The sequence below is a fragment of the Acinonyx jubatus genome, chromosome D4, assembly GCF_027475565.1.
Source record: "Acinonyx jubatus isolate Ajub_Pintada_27869175 chromosome D4, VMU_Ajub_asm_v1.0, whole genome shotgun sequence".
NCBI lineage: Eukaryota > Metazoa > Chordata > Mammalia > Carnivora > Felidae > Acinonyx > Acinonyx jubatus.
In genome coordinates, this window is record NC_069391.1 from 4,372,927 (window position 1) to 4,400,544 (window position 27,618).

The following is a 27,618-nucleotide window of genomic DNA, read 5'->3' on the forward strand; positions in this document are numbered from 1 at the left end:
ACGTGGCCGGAGTCACCGATGAAACCAGAGAGGCCACGAGTTGCTAACTGCCAACGCTGGGTGACAGGTATATGGCGGTGTTAGTTTCGCATGCATGCTGCAAATCCTGCGTGACACAAAGGAAGCAAGAGTGCTCTAGATTCTGATACGGGAAGATTTCCAAGGAGTATTGTCAATGCGTGTAAAAAGCAAATTGCAGAATGCTGCGTGTAGCAGAATCCTGTTTTTATTAAAATGTGCAAAATAACATATGTATATATAGGGTCCCTGTTACGTGCCAGGCTCTGGGCTGGGAACAGAGAACGGAATGGTCAACAAAGCAGGTGGGGTCCCTGCCCCGGTGGAGTATAGAGTCTAGGAGGGCAATGATTGACACATCAGTGATGGGGGAGGGGGGAATTTCAGGGCAGTGAAGCCGTTCTGTGTGGCACTGTTATGGTGGATGCAGGACACTGGGCATTTGTCCAAACCCACAGTGCTGATAATGACACTGAGACTGAGCCCTGATGTAAACCTGCGGCTCTGGTTAATAATAATAACAAGGCACCACTGCTCATCGGCTGTAACAAATGCAACACATGTAACAAAAAAAAGCGGTTGCACATGGTGTATGGGGGGGGTGCTGTGTACAGGGAGACAGGGGGTATTTGGAACTCTCTCCACCACGGGCTCAATTTTCCGTAAGCCTAAAACTGCTCTAAAACCCGAAGTCGATGAATTTAATAACGGTAATTGTGCAAATCTTTAATTAATGGCAATGGTTATCGGGGCCCAAGCATCATACCCAGGAGGGGGTATCATGGCGGGAGGGGGTCCTAACTTCGTCTTGGGGGAGGAGGATGGGCTTCCAGGAAGAAGGGTTTTAAGCTGAGGCCTGAAAGCGGATCAAGAGTTTGCGAGGCAAGGAGGAGATGCTATTAATACAATGTTATATTACATGTGTCATTAAAGGCTATTTCAAACCGTGGGGAATGTTCCTAATACAAACGAAAAGACCACGCTCACAGAGCACGTACCGTGGGCCAGACCGCATCTCATCCAAGGCTTTAATGACCACGGGAGTTGGCCCCACTGTCACCTTCATTTTACGGACCAGGAAAAGGAGGCCCAGAGACGTTAAGTATCTCGCCCAGAGTCACAGGTTGCCCAAAGATATGCCTGCGACTGGAACTCAGAGGTACTCAACTCCAGAGTCCCACAGGTGAATATGGGGTAGGATGTGGATCGGAAACAAGCAGGTTCCTGAGCTGTACGTGGGAAGAGTTATAAGCTGACTGTGTCCCCTAAACCCACATGTTGAAGGCCTAGCCATTCGTGCGACCATGTGTGGACACGGGGCCTTGAGGGAGTAATTAAGGTTAAATGAGGTCATAAGGGTGGGGCCCTGGGGGCCTCCAGGGAGGAAGGACACCAGATCTCTCTCCCCACCGAGTGAGGACACCTGAGCAGTCGGTCGTCTGAGCCAGGAAGTGGGGCCTCACCAGAAATCAACCCTGCCTGCGCCCTAATCATGGGCCTCGAGCCTCCAAAACTGTCCAGAAAGCGAGTGTCCGTTGTGTAACCCAGCCAGTCTGTGGGGTTCGGTTACGGCGGCCCAGGAGGACTGACACACGCAGCCTCCGGTTACACTCAAAGTACATCTATCCACACCCAAACCACCGACAGAAAGGGCACCTGGGCATCACTGTGGTTGTCCTAGGTCGGGAGGGGATGGGATGATGAATGGTTTCTATTTTCTTCTCTGTCACTTGGCACGTTTTCTACACTATTGTGAGCAGGTATTACATCTACAAGCAGATGACAAACGTTAGTTTAAACCAGGCAGTCAGGCCAGGGTGGGGAGGGGCTGGTTGCTGAGCTCACACAGGCCTTTCCTCTGGGGGAGAAGTGGGTCCTTCAGGTCTCAGGGGGGCTGTTTGGGAAACCCTGTTCCCAGTCGCCTACCTCCCGTTGTTTGTGACTCAAGTCTCGGGTCCAAGGACAGGGGCGCCTGAGTGGGTCTGTCGGCTCAGCTCACGATCTCACAGTTCGTGAGTTCGAGCCCCGCGTCGGGCTCTGTGCTGACAGCTCAGAGCCTGGAGCCTGTTTCGGATTCTGTGTCTCCCTCCCTCTCTGCCTCTCCCCTCCTTGCGCTGTCTTTCTCAAAAATAAATAAACATTAAAAAAAAAAAAAGAATTCTGATGCAGACAAAGGTGCTGTCCCTGGTGTTAGCAGGTCTGAAGGCTGTATTCTTTTCTTTTATTTATTTATTTATTTTTAATGTTTATTCTTGAGAGAGACAGAGTGTGAGCAGGGGAGGGGCAGAGAGAGAGGGAGACGCAGAATCGGAAGCAGGCTCCAGGCTCTCAGCCGTCAGCACAGAGACCGACGCGGGGCTCGGGCTTGCGACCCTGGGATCGTGACCTGAGCTGAAGTCAAGAGTTGGACACAACTGGCTGAGCCACCCGGGTGCCCCAAGCTTATATTCTTTCAACTCCTGCTCCCCCGCACAGCCTGGGCCCTGACCCTGTCGAGATTCTACTGCAGCTCAGAGCTGAACACACGCAGCCTGAAGAAGCCTGTTTGCTCTTTCTCCGGAGCTCCAAACCACAGCCGCGTACACACCGTGGGCCCACCATGGGCTCTGCTCCCAGAAAGGCACAGGGACACGGGCAGGCACCTGTTGGCATTGGTGACTCTTCCTCCTGGGGACACTAGACCCCAGAGACAGTCCCTGGCAAAGAGAGGTCCTGTGCTTAAGCTTACCCGTCAGCACATATGCTTCCCTAATGCCAACACCCTTCTCCCCAAACACCCCCCCACACACACACAGCGCGCATTAGCGTATCACAGGCTGTGACAAGTTCTGCAGGAAAGAAAACCTATCTTTGTCTAGCAAAAGTTTGTTTGCAGAGTGTATTTGACCTCAGAAGATTTTTTTTTCCCCTTCTGAATTCCTATTGAACATCCCACTGTACTAGCTGGAGAGGAACACCCCAGCTGTGTAGAACCAGGAATGTGTTCCATGCCTCTGGTCTGAGGACGGGATATTTTTAGGTATCAGCTACCTAAAGAAACGATGGCCACCTCAACTTTGGGTGATAACACTGACCTTGGCTTGTTCAGAATGCATAAAGACCAGCTGAAGCTGAGAAGCATATGGTAACGAGGGTAGCAGGGGGTCTGGGGTGTCAGGGCTGGACATTCCTGTGGGGTCCAGGCTGGGGAGAAGCCAAGGCCACGTAGCCGGAGGAGGCTCCTCCGGACCGCATCCTGACCCCAGCTCCGCCCCAGTCCCGTGCTGGCCCCTCCCACACGCCTCCTCTCCCACAGCTGTCTTGGCTTCTCCACCCTCCCTGGCTGAGCCCTGGAATGAGCTCGTGCCTCCTCCGGCAAGGAGAGTAGTTCCCTGCTGGGCATGGCTGTCAGGAGAAGCCCACAGAGCGGGGGGAAGCCTCACCAGGGCTGGCACAGAAACGGAGCCCAGTCAGTGGAGGTGCTTCTTCGTCTGCCTGATTTTGCGGGAAGCTCTGGGTGTCGCTGGCTCTGTGCGTGTGCGTGCGCGCGTGGGGTTCTCTCCCTCTATGTCTCTCCATGTCTCTGTGTCTCCCCCGTCCCCGTCTCTGTCCAGCAGGTGTCCTGATCCTGCTTTCCTCTGGACCTAGGCGCAGGCCGTTCCCTCCACCTGGAGCCCGCTGCCAGGCCCCGCCCCCTTCTCCTAAAGCCAAGGGCTGGCAGAAGGGTCAGTTTCAAGGCCAAGCGTCACTTCTGTGGGGGGGGGGTTCACAACCCCTGCTCCGTCAGCCCCTGTTGCACGGCCCTTCGCCCCCGTGTGCGTCAGCGTCAGCACCGTCTCCCGTGGTGGCGCGCACGACCACGTGACCGCGGGAGCTGCACGGGTCAGCGAGGAAACAGGTTCATGGTTGCTGTTTACTTTGAACACACGGTGGTTTTTTTTTTTTTTTTGAAGTGGCCAACTCGTCAAACCTGGGGATCTGAGGCATGTTACTGCCTAGGTGAGGCGATAAAGCATATTCACTTAAAGCAATCATCAAGCAAGTAAATAAATAATACGGGATATTATTTATCCACGTGCACGAGCATAAAGTCAGACCATACACAGGGGTTAACTCAACACGGATCGAAGGGCCACATGGAAGGGCTAAAACCAGGAAGACGGAAACGAACGGGTAAATCTTCCTGACTTCGGGTAGAGCAGTGGTTTCTTACCCACGATGCCCAAAGCACAGGTAACAGAAGAAAAAAAAATAGATACATTAGATTTCATCAAAATTAAAAAACTTGTGTCAGAGGCCACCGTCCAGAAAGTGAAAAGACAATTCATGGGACGGGAGAAAAATGTTGCAAATTATTATTAATATAATAATAATTATTATCAATATACTCATGCGCAATATTTAATTAAATCAATCATTTAACATTTAATGTAAATAACTTAATCAGTAATTGAAATTGATTATATTAATTATAGTATATATTATATACTATTAATATAGCAAATAATATATAATTAAATAATATATATTATTTAATATCTTTTATGTATAATTTTTTATAGATTTTTTTTACATTTATTTATTTTTGAGAGACAGAGAGAGACAGAGCGTGATCAGGGGAGGGGCAGAGAGAGAGGGAGACACAGAATCCGAAGCAGGCTCCAGGCTCCGAGCTGTCAGCACAGAGTCCGACATGGGGCTCGAACCCAAGAACCGTGAGATCATGACCTGAGCCAAAGTCAGACGCTTAACCGACTGAGCCACCCAGGCATCCCTAGGTATAATAATTAAATAATATATATTAATTACTAGTATACCATAATTGCTACCAATATAATAATATATTAATATAATAATGATTATTTCATTTATTATTTTTATTATTTCTCCTATAAGAGACTTCTATCTAGGGTACATAACGAACCCCTCCACCTCAGTAATAAAAGACAAATAGCCCAATTTTTCAAATGGGGAAAGGATCTGCGTAAACATGTCCCCAGGAAAGATACACCAATGGCCAACAAGCACATGACAAGAGGCTCGGCGGCACTAACCAGCAGGCGAACACAAATCAAAATGATTACTGTGAGTTACCCCTCTCTGTGCATCTTAGGGTGGCTAACACCAAAATCACAGAACCTAACAAGTCAGGGCAAGGCTGTGGCCTCACCCGCTGCTGGTGGGCATGGCAAATGGTAGGCGTGCCTTGGGAAGCGGTCTGGCAGGTCTCCACAAGACCACAGACTCCTCCAGCAACTCCCCGTGACCCAGCGATGCCACCCCGAAGTATACGAGAACATGTCCACACAAAAATGCGCTCAGGAACGGTCATAGCTGCATTTAGTCCCAGCAGCCGCAGGTAGAAACAACCCGAGTGCCGATCAACAGGAAAACAGAACACAGACAATGGAGTATCATTGGGCCATAAAAGGGAATGCATCCTGACAACCTGCCCCAAGAGGGATGGACCTTGAAGACATTATGCTGAGCAAAATAAGCCAGACACGAAAGGACAAATGTGTGATTCCATTTATACGGAGATGTTCCCATTAGGCAAATCCGTAGAGATAGAAAGGAGATTCATTGTTGCCAGTGGCTGGGGGGGAGGGGAGCAGGGATTCTTTTGAAGGTGATAAAGATTTTTTTTTAACTTTTCAACTTTATTAATTTTGAGAGAGAGAGAGAGAGAGTGTGTGTGAGTGTGAGCGGGGGAGGGACAGAGAGAGAATCCCAAGCAGACTCCATGCTGTCAGCATAGAGCTCGATGTGGGGCTAGAACTCATGAACCATAAGATCATGAGCCGAGCGGAAATCAAGAGTCGGTCGCTTAACCGAGGCGCCCCTGGTGACCCAAATGTTTTGGAGCTTGACCGTGGGGATGGTTGCATGTATCTGTGAGTAGATTAAAGCCATTGGATTACATCCTTTAAATGGGTGTTGTGGGTGGTATGGAAATTATATCTCAGGAAGCTGTTGAATGAATGAATGAATGAACCAATGAATGAATGAACCAATGAATGAATGAATGAATGATAGTTGGGATATGGGAAAATAGTGAAGGGGTTGCCTAAGTGGCTGAAGCATGGGAACTTGAGAGCTTCCCATGAATGAATTGCCGTCTTTACAAGAGCGTTACGAAGGGTATATTACTCTCACCTTTTTACAGGTAAGGAAATGAGGCACAGAGAAGGTAAGCAAGTTGCCCAAGGCCACACAGCTGGCGAGCCCCACTTTAGGAAGGGCCTCAGACAGGCGGGTGGCGGTGGCCTGGAGGGTCTCCCAGTGCGGGCTGTCAGACACACCTGGGCCCAGAGAAGTTCATCCCACCCACGGTCCCCCAAACACAGGCATGTCCCTTCCCGCCCTCCCTCAGGCTGCTGTCCTTCTGGGATTTCTCTTCGCTATTTCAGAAAGCCCTTGGGAGATGAAATAAAAAAAAAAACAAAAACAAGCATATATCAATAATTTATTGAGCACTCATACGTGGACAGGTGCTGGGCGACGTGCATTGTTAACCGAATCCTTGGGAAAACCCAGAAGGCACGCTCTCCCCATGCCCCAGGCAAGGAGGCAAGATTCTGGTAGGTCAGGCGTCAGTAACGCACCCCAGGCATCTTGGGGGGATAGGCGGGATTTGAACTCAGGGCTGTCAGGTGCCCGAGGTAGAACCTCATGACCTCTCTCCCACCTCGAGGCTCTCGGAGCTTGCCTCCTGCTGATAGCACAGGGATGGTGAAGGCCGGGGGAGGGGGCGCGAGGCAGATCCTCCCTGCACCCCCCTCCCCCCCACAGCCTTGGCAATTCTGGGGCCTGGCCTTGGCCCAGGAAACAGCCACGGAAGAAAGCAGCCCCTTTCCCACCTGCCCTCCCAGCGTGTGCCCGTGTCCAGACCTGGGTGGGTGGTCCAGACGCCCGGCGGCACCTCCAGCCCCAATGTTTCCCCTGCATCCCCGGGATCAATTTTCCCAAGGAATTGCTTTCTGAATGTGACCTTTGAGAACCATCAATCTTACCAGAAAACCATCACCTGAGCCACCTGACCCCGCTACACAGCACTTTCCAGCTCATCCATCAGGAAGCATTATTTAATAATGAACAGAGGGACAGTGTGAGGCCGGCCAGCCCCACGGGGCCCGCCACCGGCCAGCAATGCTCCCTGCCCCCCAGGACCCGCTACCCCTCCCCACCCCAGCCCCATCTCAGAATCCCAGGCTTGAATTCTCTAGCACAGGAGTGGCTCCAAGAGAGAGTGGGAGATGGAGAGAGAGAGAGAGAGAGGGAGGACAGGGAGGGAGAGAGAGGGACAGAGGGAGAGGAATAGAAGGAGAGGTGCTGAGTCAGCAGCCCAGACTCGCGCCCAGGCTCTGCTCCTAATTTGCTGGGTGACCTTGAGCAAGTCATTTCTCTGGGACTCAGCCCTTTCCTCTGCAAAGTGGAAGGGTTGAGTTACATCTTAGATTTTCAATCTGGCTCTCTGGCTGTTCGCAAGTGCCTAACACAGTGCCTGGCACGCAGGGGCCTCTCGGTATCCGTTGAATGAATGAATGAGACCCCGCGCGGCATCGGCACGGAGCAGCTACTCAGTTAACTGCCGTCGCGGCTGGAGCAGCGAATGGTGGCAGGTGACCGGCCTTGGGGTGTTAGTCTCCCCTCCGGGCGTCAGTTTGCTGTTACATGGTGAGCACCAGCACGGGGTCGGGCACAGAGCCAGCCCTGCGCAGACGCCAACTGCTGCCTTTTGCTGACGGCCGGCAGGTCACAGAGGTGGGAGTGTGGGCCACTGAGGATGGGCCGGACTGGCCTTACCTGGCAGCCCCCAGTGCCCAGCGTGAGACAGCCCCCTCATCTGTGCTGTCGACATCCTCCCCCAGAACCTGTCCGCGGCCAGCAACTCCCAAATCAGCCTGCCTGTCGTCCAGGCCTGGGGGTCCCCACCAGGGGACATACACACGATCATCTCGGAGCCACTTCCCTGAAGAGCCAGAACTGGCAAATAAAAATACAGGGTGCTTGGTTAAATTTGAATTTCAGGTGAACAATGAATAGTGTGGGTTGGTTTGTTTTTTTTAGTATAAGTATATCCCATGACATATTTGGGATATACTTATATTAAAAAAATTGTCATTTATCTGAAATTCAAATGTAACCGGGCATCTTATCTGGCAGCCGCACCTGCTGGCCCTGCTGAAGCACACGGCTGGGTCAGGACCCTCCAGTCCAATCCCTGACCCCTCTTGCTGCCCACCCTCCAGACAGAGGGTCTCAGCCACCTTCTCCAATCAATGAGTCCCTAACAAGCCAGAAGGGACAACAAGTGTTGGCAGGCGGGGCCAGGCCTCACCTCTAGGGGAAGGCCACTCCAGACAACCCCAGCTGTCCGGGCCCGTGCTCTGCTCCCACAAAGGAGGAGGCTGGCAGGCTGACTTCACCCCTTCCTGTCCACCTTTGGGCTCTGCTGGGGTCTCTGCAGCCACAAGGAGCGGTTGTCAGGAGGGCAGGGCCACCGGCCTGGGGCCAGGCCAGAGCGTGCCCTGCCCCGCGGGGAGGGCGGGTGGCACCTGGGAGCTGCCGGCAGGAGCACCATCTGGCCGCGGGCCTGGCACCAGAGCCCCGCAAAAATCGTGAGCGGGCCCTTCCCTCCTCGGGGCGAGAGGAGCGGGCGTTTGGAGCGCCTCCCAGACAGGAGGGCGGGAGGAATGTAGGTCAACGCCTTGCAGCCGGAAAAGAGTGATGTCATCTGCTCCTGGGCAGGGGGGTGTGTGGGGGGGGGACCGAGAGAGGCGGGTGCCGGAGCCCTGCAGGGAGGAGGGGCCCCAGGGCTGGCTCCCCTCCAAGGTCAAAAGCGCCAGGACTTCGGGACATTCTCAGAGACCCCCTTGGGACGTGGGGCACACAGGTGGGGCTCAGGGGAGAGCCCAGGGCCCCGGCGGTCTTGGTAACTGGTCACCTCTGCCTGGTGTCCCCTCACCCCCACCTTGGCCGCCTGTCTGTGTGTTATTACACGCAGGGCGAACAGAGAGCAGACTTGCACACGCCCGACACCCCGAAGGCCAGAGCTGTTACAAACCAGCGACTAGTTTCAAGCAGCAGTGTCTGCCCATTTCCCTGCCAGACAGAGCGTCTACCTTTGGGTAAAAACTGTTCTTTTGTGAGCGGGGGGGGGGGGGGGGGGAGACATCCCCAAGGGCACTTCCTGGGGGGGCGGGGCTCAGGCTTGGGTGGGGTGGCTGCCCTCCAAGGAGGAAGGATGTGGCCCTGGGAGGGGGAGAGGTGGCCCTGGGGACTTCCCCTCCCAGCCAGCAGGTGGCCATGGAAATGGCTGGATCTCAGGGTGCTTGCTGGCCGAAGGTCAGGTTTTAAAGTGTTCTTTCTCTGCACCATGGCCTGGGGGCCTTATACCTTCTCTGGGGGCTGAAGGGAGAGGTTGCGTCCTTGGCTGGGGCACAGCAGCGGAGGGAAAGGGCGGCCGTTGAAGAAGCGAGCAACGGTCAGGAGAAAAGCTTAGAGATCCAGCTGGATGGAGAGGTGACAAGGGACCAGAGGGACACAGGAGGCAAGGAGGACCTAGTAAAATGCCGGGCTTTTCTAGTGAATTAGCGGAAGGGGGCAGGGCTGGGTATTAGAGGGAGGGAAGAGGGCTCCTGGGTGCCAGAGACCTTGAACCAGACCGGAGACCCTAGCAGGTGGGACGCTGAGGGCAGAGCCACAGGGAGGGGTCTGGCTTTCTTGGGGGGGATAATGTGGATAAATGCTGGTGGCCGCTCCTCCTGGAACACAGGCAGGCCGGCAATTGAGTTCATTGGCCAAATCAAATTTGGGCTTCTGCGCGAAGTCCTTTTATATTAAGTGCTTTAACGTACATTACCTCCGCCAGACTATTGATAAATCCTATTACCCATTATAAAGCCAGAGGCAGCCTCCCAGCCACCAGGGGAGGCTGGTGGAGGGGAGCTGGCGGGCCCAGTGTGAGGCTTGGGGTGGCACAGTGGCTGTGACCAGGGACGGCCTGGAAAGGCTCCCCACCCCCCACCCCCGCCCCCGGAGCCTGGCCAGGCTGTTGACTAAAGATCGTGTCCTGCCCGTGAGCGGTCCCAGCACGCTGGAGGGAGGGCCAGGCCTGGTGACAGGTGTTAGCAAGCTGGCTCTGAGCTGCTACTCCCTTTCTGCTCTGGAAGGAGCTACTGATGGTCAGCTCGCTTCTTCACAGATGAACGAGTGAAAGAATTCGACACGGGGCATACCCACTTGGTTCCCGGGACCAGCCTCACCCAGTGAACAAGCCAGACCCAGACTCTCAGCTCAGTACCTGGGGTGGGGCTGGGGGTGGGGTGCTGGCCAGTGGGGGTGCGTTCGTGGCCACTGTAGCTGTGGCAAAGCCGTGGGACTACCAGAGTGGGGGGGTCCCGGCGGGGGGGCTGTCCAGGCTTCCAGCCTTCGGGAGCCCCAGAGGGGGGCTGTCTGAGCCAAGTCAGAGGGATGAGGAGTTGGCCAGACGGGAAGGCGGCAGGCGGGGGGAGCAGAGAAGGGAAGGGGGGTGCCGGGTTGTGTTTTGGGCAGAAGGAATAGCCCAGAAGCCAGTCAGAGGAACCCACCATCCGGGCCCCTAATCTGCGAGGCCTCTGCACGGAAGGGGCAAGACCGAAGGGAGAGGCCAGTCATGTCCCCAGATGACATAGTGATGCTGGCCATGCTGTCTCTGGGGGGGGCAGGGGTGGTGATACGCGTCCATGTTAGGGCCCTGCTCAGGACGATGGGGTGGGAGGGGTGGGAGGAATCTATGGAGGGAACATTTCCCCGAAGACTGCAAGGGGGCCTCCAGTATCCCAAGCTCAGAAAGGGCAACTCTGATCGGGGGAGAGGTCCCGAGACCCCCCAAGTCCCGGACAGCCGAGCGAAGGGTCCTCGTGGCCCCTGGGCTCCTGCTGAGGCCTCAGCTCACCGCATGGCCAGCCTCTGGGAACAGGTGCACTCAAGGTTTCAACGAGTGATGTGCTGCGTGACAGGTGCTTGTGGAAGCGGGTTTCTGCCCGTGGGTGGGTGGGGCAGGTACACGCGAGTGTGCGTGGGGAGGGTGCGTGTAAGGGAGCAGCTGTGAATCTAACCACGCTTGATCTGGGACGACATGCCAGAGAACCTTCAGAATGATCCCCACCCCCCGCCTCCTGCCCCGGCTCCCTCTGCTGAGAATAGTCTCGAATCCATTTGCCTCCTGGCCCTCCCCCCACTGTCACTGCCCCTCCGCAGCCCTGTCTGTCCTGCCCGAGCCTGCAGGTCACAAAGCTGGGGGCCGGGGGCTCAGAGCCTGCTGGGGGCTGGGGTTCGTCCCCGTGGCACCACCAGGCTGTGGGGGCTGTGCTCTCTGCTCCGCGGCCGGTGGTAACACTGTCCTCCCAAGTCCCTTGGGCCACGTGGAGCGTCCTTTCCTGCCCGCCAGACGGGGAGAGGAGACCCAGAGGCTCCCCCTGGCTGAAGAGGGTCGTCCTCGTGAGGGACGCCCCTGTGAATGAGGTTTGTGCCCAGGTGAATTCAAGCCGGATCCTTCCAAGTAACAAGGGCCCCCGTTTCTTGCTCACCTGCTGCGGGTGGGGCCTCGAGCTAACCTGCAAGTTCTCAGACAACCCTTCCAACAGTGGGATCCCATTTTCCAGACAGGGAAACTGAGGCCTGGGGAAACTGAAGACACTTGCCTTGGGCCACAGACTAGCAAAGAAGGAGTCAGATGCAAAGGCAGGGCTTCCCTTGGACACCAAGAGGGCTGAGTCACCACCGAGACCTCTTGGGGCCTCGGCGATGGCCATCCGTGGTTGGCAGAACTGATGGGGACTGGTCAGAAGTGCCGGACGCCGGGGTCCTGAGCCAAATATTCCATCCCTCAGTGTGTTCGTGCTCTCTGCCCTCACGGGGGGTGCAAGGTCACCCTCTGTCCCCTCTCCATTTCCAGGAGGAGCTCTCTCCTTCCCGCTTCTCCCCACCTGCTCATGCCCCCGTCCCTGCTCCCTTTCAGGGTCACGGTTCTGAAATGCCTTAACAACACCCCATTTTTACCCCTCACTCATTTTGGTTTGTTTTGTGTCGTTGAGAGAGAGACAGAGCCAGAGCCAGAGAATCCCAAGCAGATTCCACACTAAGGGTGGAGCCCAACACAGGGCTTGATCTCACAACCCCCGGGCTCATGACCCGAGCCAGAAATCAAGAGTCAGGTGCTCAAGCTAGCTGGGCCACCCAGGCGCCCCGCCCCTCACTCATTCTGTTTCATTTCTTTTTGCCTCCACCCTGGAACCCTCCCCCAGACAGACTGCGTGCCCCTTCTTTAGCACGCCTGCTCTCCAGGAGGTCACCTTTGACCTCCTCCGTCTGGACCCCTCTCCCCGCCATGGCGTCAGACACAGTGACCGCTCTACCTGGACACACTCCTTCCGCTTGGCTCCGGGCCCCGTCCTTCCGGGTTTTCTCCCCTCCGGCTGCTCGTTCTCCGTGCCCGGCCTTCCCTATCCAAGCTCTCAGGCGCCCGTCCCAGGCCTGATGCTCTCCGCATCCCCCCACTCCCTCTTGGCGGTTTCTTTTAAGTTAAACATACCCCTGTCATAGGGCACTGTGATCCCACGCCCGGGCGTTCACTCAAGAGAAATGAAAACTACGTTCGCCCGAAAGCCTTTACCAGCACGATCACGGCAGCTTAGCTCGTAATTGCCCCAAACCGAAAGCAGCTGAAATATCTCAACGGTGACCGAATGGCTACAGGAAGCACAGACACCCATCCCACGGTGCCACACCACCCGGCCACAAAAAAGGCCACGCTCGGCGGGCCATGACGTGATGTTCCTCAAAGGCACCCACGTGCCACATGCCGGCACGTAGGGGACATTTTCAGAAAGACAACTGTGGTGACGGTAAGCAGATCAGTGGAAGCTGAGGGGGGGGGGCGGGGGGCCACAATGGGGCGGCCGGAGGGAGATTTATGGGAAGATGGTCGTGTTCTGGGTCTTGGCTGTTGTGGCGGCCACGTGAATCTATACGTACGTTGAAATTCACAGAACGGTGCCCCAGAAGGTATGATTTTCACTGTACGATACAATAAAAAATAAAATAGAAAAATGTGAAAACGACTTCCTCCTTCCCCTTCCTTCTTCCCTCGCAGCCGTCCACACGTGACCGGGTAAAATCTCCATCCACCCAGTGTCTTGAGACAGAACCCGGGAAGTCCCCTGGGTGCCTCCTGCTCCCTGCCCCCACCAGCCACCCGGTGAACCCCTGCCAAGGGCCCCCCCATCCCCAGATGGCCTGCGGCTCCCACCTCCACCATCAGAACCAGCCCGGGCCACCGTCAGTCTTGGGAGAACCTGCCTGGTTTCCCTGCCTCTCTCAGGTCCCCTCCCAACTCAAATGTCTCAGCACCAGAAGTCGGATCACGTCCCTTCCCTAACATCCGGCAGCAGCTTTCACCGGACTTAGAATAAAACCGACTCCCTCCCAGAGCTGTAGGGATGGCAAGACCCGGCCAGGTCCCCTCTGCTCTTGCCTTATGGCACACGCACACTGTAGCCACGTCACGTGAAATTCTTACACCGTGTTTTGACTGCAGGCCCTTTGCACCTGCTGTCCTCCTGCTGGAAATGCCCCACTCGCCCTTGAGGCTTCGCCTTCAAAGCTGCCTCCTGGGAAGGCCTTCCCCGACCACCTGGGTCCTGGTGACAGGCCGGTCTTGCCCGCCGCCCACCGTCATACTCCCCTCCGTGCTAGGACTCTAGTCCTCTGGGGTGGTTTGTTTCGTTCACTCCCATCTCCCTTTTGGACCGGAAGCCCAGGAGGCTCCTGGGTGTGTAGCAGCTGGCTGAGCCGGGCACACGCGTTGAACTGTGTTCTCCAAAAAGAGATACCGAGGTTCTAACTCCTGGTGCGTGTGAATGTGAAATTATACGGAAGTAGGGTCTCTGCAGATGCGATTCGGACACAAGAGGAGGTGATGCGGAGTAGGGCGGCCCTAATCCAACGTGACTGCCGTCCTCCCAAGAGCGACACTGAGCACACCAGATCGACACAGACAGTGGGGAGGAGACGGAGGCCAGGGCCGGGCGACGTGTCTACAGCCCATGGTGCCGGAGACTTCTGGGGGGCGGGGGTGCAGGAGGGAGGCAGCATGGATTCTCTACACATTTCGGAGAGCCTGGCCCTGCCCTCCCCCGGATCTCAGGCTTCAAGCCTCCAGAGCTGTTAAGACGATACGTTACGGGTTTTTTTTTTTTTAAATTAATTAATTTTTTTAATGTTTATTTTTGAGAGAGAGAGAGAGAGAGAGCACAAGCAGAGGAGGGGCAGAGACAGAGGGAGACACAGAATCCGAAGCAGGCTCCAGGCTCCGAGCTGTCAGCACAGAGCCCGATGCGGGGCTTGAACCCACAAACCCCGAGATCATGCCCTGATTCGAAGGCGGACGCTCAACCAACTGAGCCACCCAGGCGCCCCACATTTCGGGTTTTTTTAAGCCCACCTCGTTTGTGGCACTTGGTTATGGTGGCCCTGGGACACGAATAAAAGTGCCCATTAAAAATATTTGTTGAGGGGCGCCTGCGGGGCTCAGTCGGCTGGGCGTCCAACTTCGGCTCAGGTCACGATTTCACGGTTTGTGGGTTCGAGCCCTGCATCGGGCTCCGTGCCGACAGCTCGGAGCCTGGACCCTGCTTCGGATTCTGAGTCTCCCTCGTTCTGGCCCTCCCCTTCTCGTGCTCCATCTCACTCTCTCTCCGTCAAAAATAAACACTAAAAAAAAATATGTGTTGAATGAATTAACATGATGGTGAGAAAACTCTCAGGAAATCCTTCTCCGTCGGCAAGGGAAAGGGGCCACTGTTCTCCCCGCGCCCCTGGGAAGACATCGATGTCCGCGGTCCCATCCCCAACCCACCTGCGGGGCTCCCCACATCTCCTGTGACCCGGCCAAGCCAGGGGCCCCTCCTGCCGCCTGGCACTGAGATGGGGCCACACCGGTCAGGTGAGCAGAGCAGAGGCAGCCAGAGGAGCCACACCGGGTGGGGGATCCCCACGCACCCCTCAGCACAGCTCTGCTCCCTCCGGGTCTCCACGGACGGGCGATATTGCGTTAATCGCGCACATCCACTCTCGGGTGGGAGGCAACGGTTCAGGAAGCTTGGCAGATTCGGCTAAAGGGGTGTGAACTACACCTAATGAAATCTCCATCCCCGGGGAGCGGAGTTCATGTGAGTTAGTTAAAACCCCCCACAAAACCTACTTGATGAACACTGGGGATCCCTGACCCCCTTTAAAAATGGCATAAAACCCGGGGCCCCTCTTCCAGGCTGACCACGCACAGCACACACGACACTCAGCACGTGGCTCAGGGAGTCCTGGCTCCTTAAAGCCCGCCGTGGCCCTCCTCCAAGTCCCCAGCCCGGGTAGAAGGACCTTCGGGACGCACGTAGCCTGTGATCTGGTATTTTATTGGCATAACGGTGGTGCTGGTACTTACACGGGCTCACCAGGGCCCAGCCACGGCTGTACACGGCCATCGTGGCTCATCTCACCCAGACCCCAGGGTGACCGTCCCCATTTCATGGAGGTGGGAAAGGAGGGGCACAGTCACTTAAGTATCCTGCCCAGGGTGACACCCGAGGCAGGATTTGCATCCAGACGGTCCGATATGGAAGCCATCCACCCATCTGTTTCTTCTTCCCTTTTTTTTTTTTTTTTTTTTTTAAGTTTTTAGTAATCTCTACACCCAACGTGGGGCTCGAACTCACGACCCCGAGATCAAGAGTCACACGCTCGGGGGAGCCTGGGTGGCTCGGTCGGTTGAGCGTCTCACTTCGGCCGCTGTGAGGTCATGATCTCACAGCTCGTGAGTTTGAGCCCCGCGTTGGGGCTCTGTGCTGACGGCTCGGAGCCTGAAGCCTGCTTCCGATTCTGCGTCTCCCTCTCTCTCTGCCCCTCCCCTGCTCACGCTCTGTCTCTCTCTCTCAAAAACAAACAAACAAACAGAAAAGAGTCACATGCTCTTCCGACTGAGCCAGCCGGGCGGCCCGGTTTTTAAAACTGGGCTCTACACCCAATGTAGGGCTCGAACTCATGACCCTCGGATCAAGAGTCTTATGTTTTTTTTAAACCGAGGTAACATATGCCTAAAATTTACTATTGTACCGTGTTTAGGCACATAGCTCAGTAGCATTTGGACGTCACCACCGTCCGCCTCTAGAAGGTTTACGTCATCCCCAACAGAAAGTGTCTCCCCACTAAACGAGAACTCTGCACACCGCCCCCCCCTTCCCTAAGCCTTTATCTTGTTTTCTGTTGCTACGATCTTGACTTCTCCAGGTACCCCACGTAAGTGGAGTCCCAGAACACTCGTCCCCCTGTGTCTGGCTTATCTTGCTTTGCACAGTGTCCCCAGGGCTCACCCTTGTTGCAGCAGGTGTGAGGATGTCCCCCCGCTTGGAGGCTGAGTAATGAACAGTCCACGGTACGTGCACGGACCGCATTTTGTTAACCCATCATCGGTCAATGGACACTCGCGTTGTGTCCGCCCTCAGCTGCCGTGAACACGGGCGCACACGCATCTCTGCAGGCCCCCGCCTTCAGGGCTTGTACGTGGATACCAAGGAGTGGAATGGCGGGACCACGTGGCTTCTATTTAGGGTTCTGAGGACCCCCCCCAAAATGTTTCTGACAGCGGCTGCACGTTTTACGTCCCACCACAACGCGTGTTCCGTTCCTCTATGTGCTCTCTGACGTTTCTTCATCTCTTTTTTTCTGCGGGGCACGTCCATCTATCCCAGGACGACGGCCCTCGTGGGGCAGAACTCAAAGAGGAAGCACAGAAGTGACTTAGAAGGGTGCTCGGGACCCGGGAGAAGGGCTCAGTTAACATCACTGAAGGGGCGGGGGGCCCGCCCCCTCTGCCCCGAGTGGGGTCCCAGCATGAGAAGGAATCAGCCCAGGAAGAACAATTCACACACTCCTTCTCACCCTGGTTCCCTGCAGAAAGGCCCGGGAAGAGACTAGAAGGAGGGTCAGAAGGGAGAAGGCGCCTCTCCCCCTGATGCACGCGCCCCTGCCCACTGCCCTCCACGCTCACACCCAGAGCAGAAATCTTCCCTCCGAGGTTTCTATTCTCGTCCTAAGTTCCGTCCGTCTCCAGTTACCGGGTGATCAATAGGGACAAGGCGTTTGTGGAAGAAGGACAAGAAGGCAAGAAGCGGGGAAGGGGGGGAGGGAAGAACACCCGGGGCGGGGGGCGGGGCGACTGGCCGCTTGGGGGTCGGACATGCCCATCTGGGCTCGGCTCTGTCTCTCCCTCTCCAACCTCCTCTGGGTAGGATGAAATGCCTACAACCTGACACCCACCAAATCTTTGAGCGGTTTCTACAAGCTCCAGTTGGCTTAATCAACAGTTATTATTGTACGGAACAGGTGCACGGGACCTTAATCTGACACACAGGACCTGCCTCCTTCATCTCCCACAAACACCACCCTGCTTGGCTTGAATGCCTCCAGGAACTGGGAACTCACTCCTCCTTTCCCGTCCCCAGCTGCCAAAGGCCCAACTGGACCGGGTCCCTGGAGCCTCTAAGAATTTTCGGAGCAGACAAACTTGCCCCTGGTCAGGGCTTGGGGGTGAGAAGAGGATGACCCCCGCCCACTCTCTGTCCTAGACCCAGAGTGCTCAGGCCTGGCAATGTTTCCCGTGCCCCAGCCCCTGGATGCCCACCCTGGCCAGGGGCCTGCTGAATTCTCTTAGTGTAGCAGCTACGCTATCACACCTGAGACAAGACACGAAAATCTCACAGCGTGAGGGGCCCGCCATCCGCTCATGAGCCGCCCTGGGCCACAAGTGTGTTTTGTTTTACCTGGACAGGGGGGTTAAAAAAATGTCGACGTAGGTGCCCACGTTTTAAAAATCACGAATTTTTACGCAGATATCTGCTACGTGCCTTCTCTCGTTATCGCAGAAGGCCTGGCGATATTGGGTCTCTTGTTTGGTCTTCCCCCACTTCTCCGCAGACCACACCATTCCCCGTTGTCTCTCCTGGACCACGCTGTCCAGGGATGCTGCCTTCCCCGCTTAAGGGAAACAAAGCTCTTTGTGGTGGGGCTCGGGAACGTGGCGTCTTAAAAACCTCTCCTGTATGATCCTGGCCGGGTTTGGGCCTCGCTGAGCTTGAAACACTTGGGGGTGGAGGTGGGGGCTCTGTTTCTACTCCAAGGACAGCAATGGGATGGTCACATTTCTTCTCAACTCCAGATGTCGCCCCAGATTTGCCACACAGTTAGAGTCGGCGGCGCCCCTGCTCCACACCTGAGTTTCCCCAACTGTGGAAGGAGAAAACAGCTCCTGTCCCCTTCCTGCCTGCCAGGAACGTGAGTAAATAAGGAAGCGGGACCCCCGCCACCCCCACCCCCGCCTTCTCTTTATCCCAGACCCAGAGTGGGCAGGACCGGCAAGGCTTATTTTGCCAGGGTCCGCGGGGAGGCAGGGCCAGTGTGGGCAGAGGCTTCAAGGTGCTGGATCCTGTTTTGGGTGGGGGTGTAGTGACATCTGCTCCTTCTCTCACCCCTGATCTGTACCCCTTCCTCATTCCCCAGGGGCTTCCTCCAGCTGCTTTGTCCCCCTCCCCCCACCCCCAGCAGCCAGGTGCCTCTGCACTCCCCCCAACCCCCAATCTGGGTCCCCCTTGAAGGTGCAAATAGCTGACAATCGTGGCAGGGCAGGAGCAACCACAGTACCAGAGACCTTTGGATTTGGGAGAGGGGGGCCAGTGAGATGGCCCTGTATAGAGACGGACTTGAGCTTGGACACGCTTGCCTTGGCTCTTGGGTGTCTGGTGTTTACTTTAACTGTGTGATCTCCTTATATTCCCTGACCTCAGCCTCCTCAGGTGAAAACACGAGGTAGAGGGGAGCACGGTCTCTGTAGGGAAAGCTCCACGAGGTGGAGATCAGGTCTGGCTTGCTCAATGCCGGATTCTCGGCTTGGGGAATCTTAGCGATGCAATAACCATTGGGGAATCAGAGGACTGTTAATTAAATAAGAAAATGCGCCCGAAGCCCTTAGCTCCGCGAGCCTCCGCCAAGGAGACTGCAGCAAATGCTCAATAAATACCAGCTACTATTGTTGGCAGGCCACGGGGGCGGGGGAGGCCCTCTGGGCCACAAAACTCTCAGGGAATCCCAGAACGGGTTCAGTGTGAGATCCCAGAGCCTGAGAGCCCTCGGGCAGTCCCCAGGTGCCCACTCAGGAACGTCAAGGCCATCATCTGGGCGTCTCCCCGGGCCTGTCTGGCTTCCCGGCCACAGCTGGGGTTTCCCACCAGGAATTCAAAAAGCGCAGAGGAAGTCGCAGCCCTTTGCCGAACCATCTGACCAGACCTAATTAATCGATGAGCCAAGCTGTTGCTTTCCTGCCAAACAGCCGCCTGAAGAGTACTTACTTTATCTGTGAATTGATCGCCGTCCTGTTGCCACCACTATGCCTGATCCCCGCCGCCTGCGGAGGCTGAGTGCCAAGGGCAGACGGGAGCTGCCGAGCAGGGGCCGGCCTGCCATCTGGCCAGGGAGACGTGGTCTCCAGGCGTCCCAGTCCTCAGGCTGCAGATGGGAAACTGAGGCCCAGAGAGGGGTGCGGAGGGACAGGGCCAGAACCCAGCCCGTCCGGCCCTGGATCCCCCAGTGAGGTGGAAGGAGGACCACTGACCAGACTCCTGAAGATGGGGGTCCCCTGCAGCAGCCCGAGGCAGATGAGAAAAGGGGCCACACCCCCCCCAAAAGGTGTGGAGATCCGGTTTCCACCACGGTGCTGCTAAGCCAGCTGGGGCTGCTGGGTGGAGGGAGGGTCTCATACCAACCACTGCCTCCCCAGGGCGGCCTGAGGCCACCAGAGGCCCAGGACACGGATCAGAAAGCTGCATCCTCGACCCCCGGCCTCCACAACGGTGGCCCTAGGTCAGGTGGCTTCGAGAGCATTCCTGAGTGAACGGAACCTGCCCCAAGCGGGGGAGGGTTAGAAGTCACGGGTGTCAGAACCACGGGCCCCTGTATGCGCACCTGCCGGCCTTGAACTGAACCGCCTAAACAACTGGTTGCCTTTGTCTTGGCCCCCCTGGAACACACATGCGTGGGCCAAGTAAGATGACGTGCACTCGCAGGCTCAAAACGAAAGCCCGCCCCTCCCTGGCCAGCCCCGCTCTGCAGGCAGGACCACAGTGATGTGTCAGCCCACGACGTTTCCAGCCCTGACCTGTACCCGTGAGGCTCTTCCCGGGCCCGGGCAGACTTCCGTCCGACGCCTACACCCAAGATGTAGAAATTCTGCACGCGGGTATAGTATACATTTTACAAAAACGGGCTTATCCTGGACACAGCAGGCAACGAATTGCTTTTTCCTCTCATCAGTAACTCTGGGCTTGGGTGGTCTTTCCGGCCGTGGAAAGACGCCCCCAGCGTATGTCGCCAGGCCCATGCGGCCTAACCCGTGCTCCCGACTCCTGATTACACCCCACCATTTAACTGTCTACCGTCACCACCCAGTGAGAAGGGCGTGATTGTTATCATCCCCATTCTACAGACGGGAAAACCGGGGCACGGAGAGGCCCTTGTCCAGAGTCTCCCGGCCAGTAGACAGAAGTGCTGGCAAAGCCAACCAGCCTGTCCGGCTCCACAGCCATCCTCCCAACTGTCACACCAGGGATTCGCACGCCCGAGCGCACCTCAGAATCCCCGGAGGGCTCGTGGAAACACAGAGTGCTGGGCCCGCCCCCGGAGTTTCTGATGCAGGAGGTCAGGTGTGGGGCCCGAGAATTTGCATTTCTAGCAGGCTTCCGAGGGAATGCTGACGCTGCCAGGCCCCGGAGTCACGGCTGGAGAGCGCCACATGCTCCTGTCCCTTGTGACTGACCCCTTGCTTGTGCAGGGCCCGGGCTTCCCTGAGCCTCTCCCCCGAGTGCACACCAGGGAGTTACAGAGCTGGCTCAGGGACAGAGGACTTGCCCCCGCAGACCAGCGCATTATCTGTCGGGTGAACGAATGGCCTGGACAGCAGGGGGACGTGTCATCCTCTGCCATCTTTTCTGGGGATCAGAGGCTGTTTTTACCTATGATGGTCTTTTGCCTCCGCCCAAAAGTGGCCTCAAACATCTCCTGCCCCAAAGCTCCGAGTCAAGGATTAACGCGGCCGGTGTGGGCTATCCACACCCCGCATATCCCCAAGAAAAGTCTGGCTCTTGATTTCTTGATTGGCTTCTGGGAGGCAGCCTCCGAGCCCTTGCGATGTCTTGCCTGGTAAGAGCGTCTTTGTGCACCCGGGGTTTCGGGACAGATCAGATCGTGGATGGCGATGATGTGATTTACGGCAGGGGGCTCTGGGTCAAGGGACGGGACACCAAGGTCAAACATACAGGCAGTCAGCCATGCCTACGTGATCCATTCACAACACAAACCCCGGATGCCAAGGCTGGCGCAGGCCTCCCCGACTGCCACGCCTCCACACGTTATCGCGCATCATTGCCGTGAGCATCGAGTGCTGTCTGCAGGACCGCACCGGCTCACACCGGTGTCCCCCCGGGGCCCGCCCAGGCCACCTTTTTCTGTTGCTGATCTCAACCTCTTTTCAGTGTGATAAACTGTAATTGAGAGCGTAACAGTTTTGCCAGGTTCTGGGAGTCCTTCCAGCAAATCATTAGGCCTGAGGGTGGTCTCGGGGACCCCCAGACACAAGCACCAATTCACTGAGTTGCTGGACAATTACAGAGCACTCCCTGAGCGCATGGCTTTCACCCAAGCCCTGCCCACACTGCCCAGCTCCGCTGGTCTCCTCTAGGCCTTCCAGCCCTCCAGGCCCTACGGGGGGCCTTTATCACCCACCATTCACCTCCCTCCATGGAAAAACCCGTGTGGCCACCACAAGCAGCCTCGTGGATGAAACACTACATAACATCCTGAGAATCAGGTGACATCTCAGGAAGAAGGTAACATCCTGGGAGCCAGGTGATATCTCAGGAATCACGTGACATCTCAGGAACCAGGTAACATCCTGGGAACCAGGTGATATCCTGGGTACTATCTAACCTCCCAGGAATCAGGCAACATCCCAGGCACCAGGTAACATCCCGGGAACTAGGTACTGTCCTGAGTACCAGCTCACATCACGGGAACCAGGTACCATCCCGGGAACCAGGTAACGTCCTGGGCACCAGCTCACATCCCGGTGCGCCCCTCCCCGCCCCCGCCCCCGCCCCCCCCCACCCCCCACCGCCCGCCCAGGCTTACCTGCCAATGACCTCGATGTTGGAGATAGCATAGAAGTACTTGTAGAGGTTCTCCCGCTGCACATAGGTGCCCCCCAGCGCCGGGCGCAGCAGCCTCATGCGCAGGTCCGTGAGGGTGAAGAAGTCCTTGAGGCCCTTGGCGCTCTCCAGGCGCGTGTAGAGGTTGCCCATGTTGCGCATGTCGGGGCCGGCGAAGATGGCCAGGCGGTCCCGTACCTCGAAGCGCACGTGCTTCTCCTTCTTGGAGCCCGCCCAGCGCGAGTACTCCTCGGTGCACAGCACGCGGTGGGCGCCCGACGCCGGCAGGTCGCGGGCCCGGCGGGGGGCCATGCCGAAGGCCTCCGTGCAGTCCTCGGCGTAGAACTGGTAGGGGTGCCACGTGCGCCCGTTGTCCAGGGACTTCTCGAGGACCATGGCCGTGGGCCGGCCGTACTCGAAGGTCACCACCACGTCGTCCGTCAGCTCCACGCTCTTGTTCCACGAGAGGGTGATGTTGGCCTCCAGGGGGCTTGGGTAGCGGCTCCAGGGGACGCTCTGCCAGTACGTGGCCAGGCCCTCGTCCTCCCTGTCGAACATGAGCCGGGGCGGGTGGGCCAGGTCTGGGTTGGACGCATCACACTCGTTGCTGCACAGGTAGGGGTTCTCCTGTAGGGGGAGGAGACAGCAGGGGTGGGCGTCGGCCGCTCGGAGGCCCCGGGGAGCTGCGGCCCGGCCTGGCCCCCCCCCCCACCGCGTGCCCGGGTGTCGACCGGGAGGTCGGGGGGCCCATGGTCTGGTGTCCAGGCGCCGGGCACCTCTCCTGGGCCGGCAAGCCGTACCCGTTTCCCCAAGGCACGTAAAGGCACGCAGGCCCATGGCTTCCCAAGGAAACACACACTCGCTCCTACTCCAAATACAGACCATCAAGAAGGGAGCGTGTGTGCGATCGGGGCTCCTCGTGGCCCGCGGGATGAAGTCCTACCTCTTCAACACAACTCTTCAGCACTCTCCTTCCACCGTGTACCTGGAGCTCAGTCTCCCCCTCCCAGGCTCCCGTCCTCCACTCCCGCCGTGTCCGTGCCCCTGAGCCTTCGACGTGCCCTCCCGCTCTCTGCCGGCCTTGAAAATTCCTACTCACGTTCTTAACCCTTTAAACATCTCCCACCCCAAGACGCCCTCCTGACCTACTTTAAACGGTACCGTCAGTAGCAACCCGAGGGGCTGCGGTAGAGAAACTCAAAGTCACGGCAAATATTGGTTGAACTGCCGCCCGGCGTCAGGCATGATGTCTCCGTTACAGACCTCATGCGGAGTCTGGGAGCACCGGGAGGTTGCTGGGTGAGTCTCAAGAGGGTGCATCTTTGTGGCGGGTCACTTCTGGGGCCTTGGCACAGGCCTGGCGGGCTCAGTGGGGGGGGGGGGATGCTGGCTCGGCCCCCCATTTTCTCTGCCTCCTCCCCGCCTGCCCCCCAGGAGGCGGGCAGCCCGCTCCCAGCCATCGATGTGGCCCCTCAGCTGTCACAGATGCACCAGGCCAGTGCATACCCTAACAGTAGGGGAAACCGCTCATGGGGAGACAGAGGGTCCTGGAGACTCTCTCCACTGTGGGGCTCAGTTTTCTGTAGGCCCAAAACTGTTCTAAAACATAGGCTATTAATTAAAAAAGAAAAAAAAAAGCCGTCACAAAGAACCACAGTGCCCAGACCGCTCACGGCCCCTTTTGATGAATATTTCAGGTCTCTGGTTTGCTCAGAGACAAAAAAGCGTGGATGTGAGTTAAAGTCTCTCCCTCCAAAATGAGCCACCCGGCTCCCGTGGGGGAGTGGGCGCGTTGCCTCCTGAGAGGCCGGGCTGGTGCCCCGGCCAGCATCACCACTGATGCCCTTTAGTGGGGGACGAGTTCCCAGGCCGCCCCGGGGTCCTGGGTGGGCAGGCTGGCCCCGGAGATTACTGCGGCAGGCTCCACGAAGCCTTGACCAAAATAGCTCTGTCCTTGGTCCCCCGTGGTGCCGCTGTCCATCTCACCTGGCCCGGGCCCGCTGATCCTCAGGATGCGCAAACCTCGGGATGGAAGGGGTAAGCCGCTGAGTCCAACTCCTCGCTCAGCAGACGGGAGAACAGGAGAACAGGAGGGACTGGCCCAGGTCCCCTTGACAGGGGGTCGCGTTTGAGGATGAGGCCTGCTCCTGTCCTAGACAACCTCAGGGGTGTCCTGAAACGCAGGTGACTTCACAACATGGCAGGGACAGGCATCTGGCTCTGCTCGTGGGGGGTCCCAGCTCCCTTGAGCTCCAGCTGAGTGACCTTGGGCCGTTGCCCTGAATGGGAAGGGGGCTGAGAGGCTCCCTGGGGATGGCCCAGCGGCCTGCAGAGGCCAGGCCTGGTGGCAGGAGGGCAGCAGGCTGCGAGGGCTAGAGGAAACAAGCCCCCCTGGGGGGACAGCCCCTGCCCCAGTCCCTCTGCCGGCAGAATCCAGAGGCAGAATGCCGTGTGGGATGGAGACGCCCCAGAGCTCACACAGGGACACTGGGGGCAAGAGGACCCTAGGTTGGCATCCCCACCCACCCCCAAGCAATCTCGCGCTTCCCACCCCCAGTTCCCCTTCTACTGCTGCTGGCACCCTGTTAACGGCTAACTTGTGTCTCCCTCCAAATCCCTCCTAAACGTCAGGATCTCGGAATGTGACTGGTCGGAGATAGGGGCCTTTAAAGGGTGATTGAGTTAAAATGAGACCATTAAGGGGCGTCCGGGTGGCTCAGTCAGTTAAGCGTCCGACTCCTGCTCAGGTGATGATCTCGTGGTTCGTGGGTTCGAGCCCCGTGTCGGGCCCTGCGCTGACCGCCCAGAGCCTGGAACCTGCTTCCGATTCTGTGTTCTCCTCTCTCTCTGCCCCTCCCCCACTCGTGCATGCTTTCTCTCTTTTTCTCTCTCAACAATAAATAAACATTAAAAAAAAATGAGACCATGAGGATGGGTCCTGATCCAACACGACTGGTGTCCTCGTAACGAGAGGAAGTTTGGGTCCACAGAGAGACACCGGAGGCGAGTGCACACAGAGGGGAAAACCACGTGAAGAAGAAGGAAGAGGGTGGTCATCTGCAGGCCAAGGAGAGAGGCTGCAGAAGAAACGAGATCTGCCTGGGGCTTCAAGGGTCACACGAACTTTGATCTTAGACTTCGGACCTCCAGAGGCATGAACAAATACATTTCTGTTGTTTAAGCCACCCGGGACCTAGCTCATCCCCAAGTTGGGGACAAAGGGAAGGTTAGGGTGGGAGCAACAGTTCAGAGGGGCAGGACTGAATTGTGAGTTTTTTATGATTTCCCCAGAAGCTCCCCCTGGGGCTCTCTCTCTGCAAGCCTGGTCTCCAGCACGCCGTCACCAGGTGACATCATACTTCGCGCGCATCCAGATAACTCCCATCGATCCAGCACCGAAGGCTGTGCCTTTTCCCTGGTTGCCTCATCTCCTCTCCCCTCTGAGTCTGTGCTCCTGTGGCCACTCTCCCTCCTCGGGGTTTTCAGAGCCCTACCCCCATGCACCTCCTCCAGGAAGCCCTCCTTGCCTGACTCAATATTTAAACCCAGTTCCTTTGTCATCCATCCTGGGTTATCAGGGTGTTCATCTGGGACAGCGTGGGAAAGCCTCTGTATAGGGCCTGGACCTCAGTAGCCGGTCACTAAATTAGAGTTATTACGGTCATCATATTAATCAGTTATTCACATAACGACGCTTCGGTTAATATTCCTCTATCTCCGGTCGGATGTCGATATTATTCCTGTCAACTCTCCTAACTGCTGTGACTCACCCACACTTCACCTTTGCCCGGTTTTTCTCCACCCCCCTGCCTTACCTCCCCTGCCCAGCCTCTTGGGGGACCCCACGGGGGGACATCGGATCCAGCACGACCCCGGCTGCGTCAGCCTGTCTGTTACCAGGAAGACTGACACGGCCCGCTCTGCCAGGGGACTGGGGGGGCTCCAGCTCGGCTGCCGACACCATGCGGCCTTCACCTGCAGTGCCCTCTGGCCCCCCGCCCCCCCGGCCCGGGAAGCAGATGGTCAGAAACTAATGAATCAGCCTGTGCATTTACCAGCCCCGCGCCTGCTGCTGAACGGGCTTAATCAACAGCGAGCACGATAAATAAATCCCAAGCCATCGCCAGCACAAGTCTCTCTGCCTCTCTCCCATTTCGCTTCTTCCTTCCGCCGCCCTGCCCTCGCGCCCCAAGATCTTTGAATTCCATTTAACCACTTAGGGGTGCGGGGCGTGTCCCCTGCTGAAGGCGATGTCCACGCGGAACCAGCCGTCCGTCCCAGAGGGCGAGGCTCTCGCCCTCGCGTTCCTTCTGTTCTCCCTAGGAAGGGTCCCGAGGAGGAGCCTGGGGTGAGGGGCCCAGTTTACCCCAAGCCCCCCACCCCCACCCCGTCCCAAGGGCTGTGCTTCAGCTCATTACAGCAGGTGCGAGGGAGGGGCTGGGCTGGAGGGTCGGCGTCTCCTTCCTCAGTCTGCACATTTCCACCCGTCTCTGTGAGATCAGGCTGATAATGAAACAAACAGTCCAAATAATGCCTAGTGTCTAATACCTGGCCTTACGCCAGAGAGAAAGTTAGGGGGTGTTTGAGGCACGCCTTTAACCTTTTAGCATGACACCAAAGCCAACACCTGATATTATCAAAAGCAGTAATTAGTTGTTTAGACCTTTTATGAATAGCACCAAAAAAAAAAAACAACTAAATAAATAAGAATCATGTCCCTGATTAAAAGCTTTGAAACTTTCTCCCACCCCCAAAAAAAAAAAAAAAAGTCACACACCGCATTTTGCATCAAATCCTGGGGATTCATGGGGTCCCATCTCCCCATTGAGGAGCCCCGGTTCTGGAGTCTGGAGCAGTTAAGGAAACTGGCTTGGAGCTCCACAAGTCCTGGGTTTAATCTCAGCTCTATCCCTTGAGGCTGTGTGCCCTCGAGAAACTTGCTTTACCTCTCTGAATGTTTCGTTTCTCATCCAACCTGTGAGATAACGCGGTGAAATACCTAGAAAACGTCTCCAAGCGGCAGCAACGATTATTCAACAGCAGCTCCAGACACACTCGCTCAGGGGCTTTCCTTGCAACCTTCCTGGGGAAGAAGTAAGGCTGAGGGCAACCGGCTCATTAACAGTAAAATCAGAGCCTCACATGAGCCGCCGGCTGCCTTGGGGACCGCGGGCTCAGGAGAGCCTAACGATCCCGTTCACCGAGTGCTAACTGTGTGCCAGGGCTGGGCACCCATTCCACGTGGCAGACTCCCAGCATCCCCCCGGGCGGTCAGTGCTCCCGAGGACGTGCCACCCCCCACGTCACTTCCTCTGAGCACGGCGGGATCCAG

The 27,618-nt window shown here is 56.9% G+C and overlaps 1 protein-coding gene across 15 annotated transcripts in view; it reads right to left on the minus strand.

The window, feature by feature from the left end:
- Positions 1–27,618, minus strand: part of NTNG2 (netrin G2) — a 66,953-nt gene that overhangs the window by 15,548 nt on the left and 23,787 nt on the right. For all 15 annotated transcript variants that reach the window (XM_027035456.2, XM_027035453.2, XM_027035458.2 and 12 more), the window contains one exon: positions 22,270–22,913. In XM_027035456.2, the coding sequence (XP_026891257.1) occupies positions 22,270–22,913 (644 nt within the window). The remainder of the gene's footprint in view (positions 1–22,269; positions 22,914–27,618) is intronic.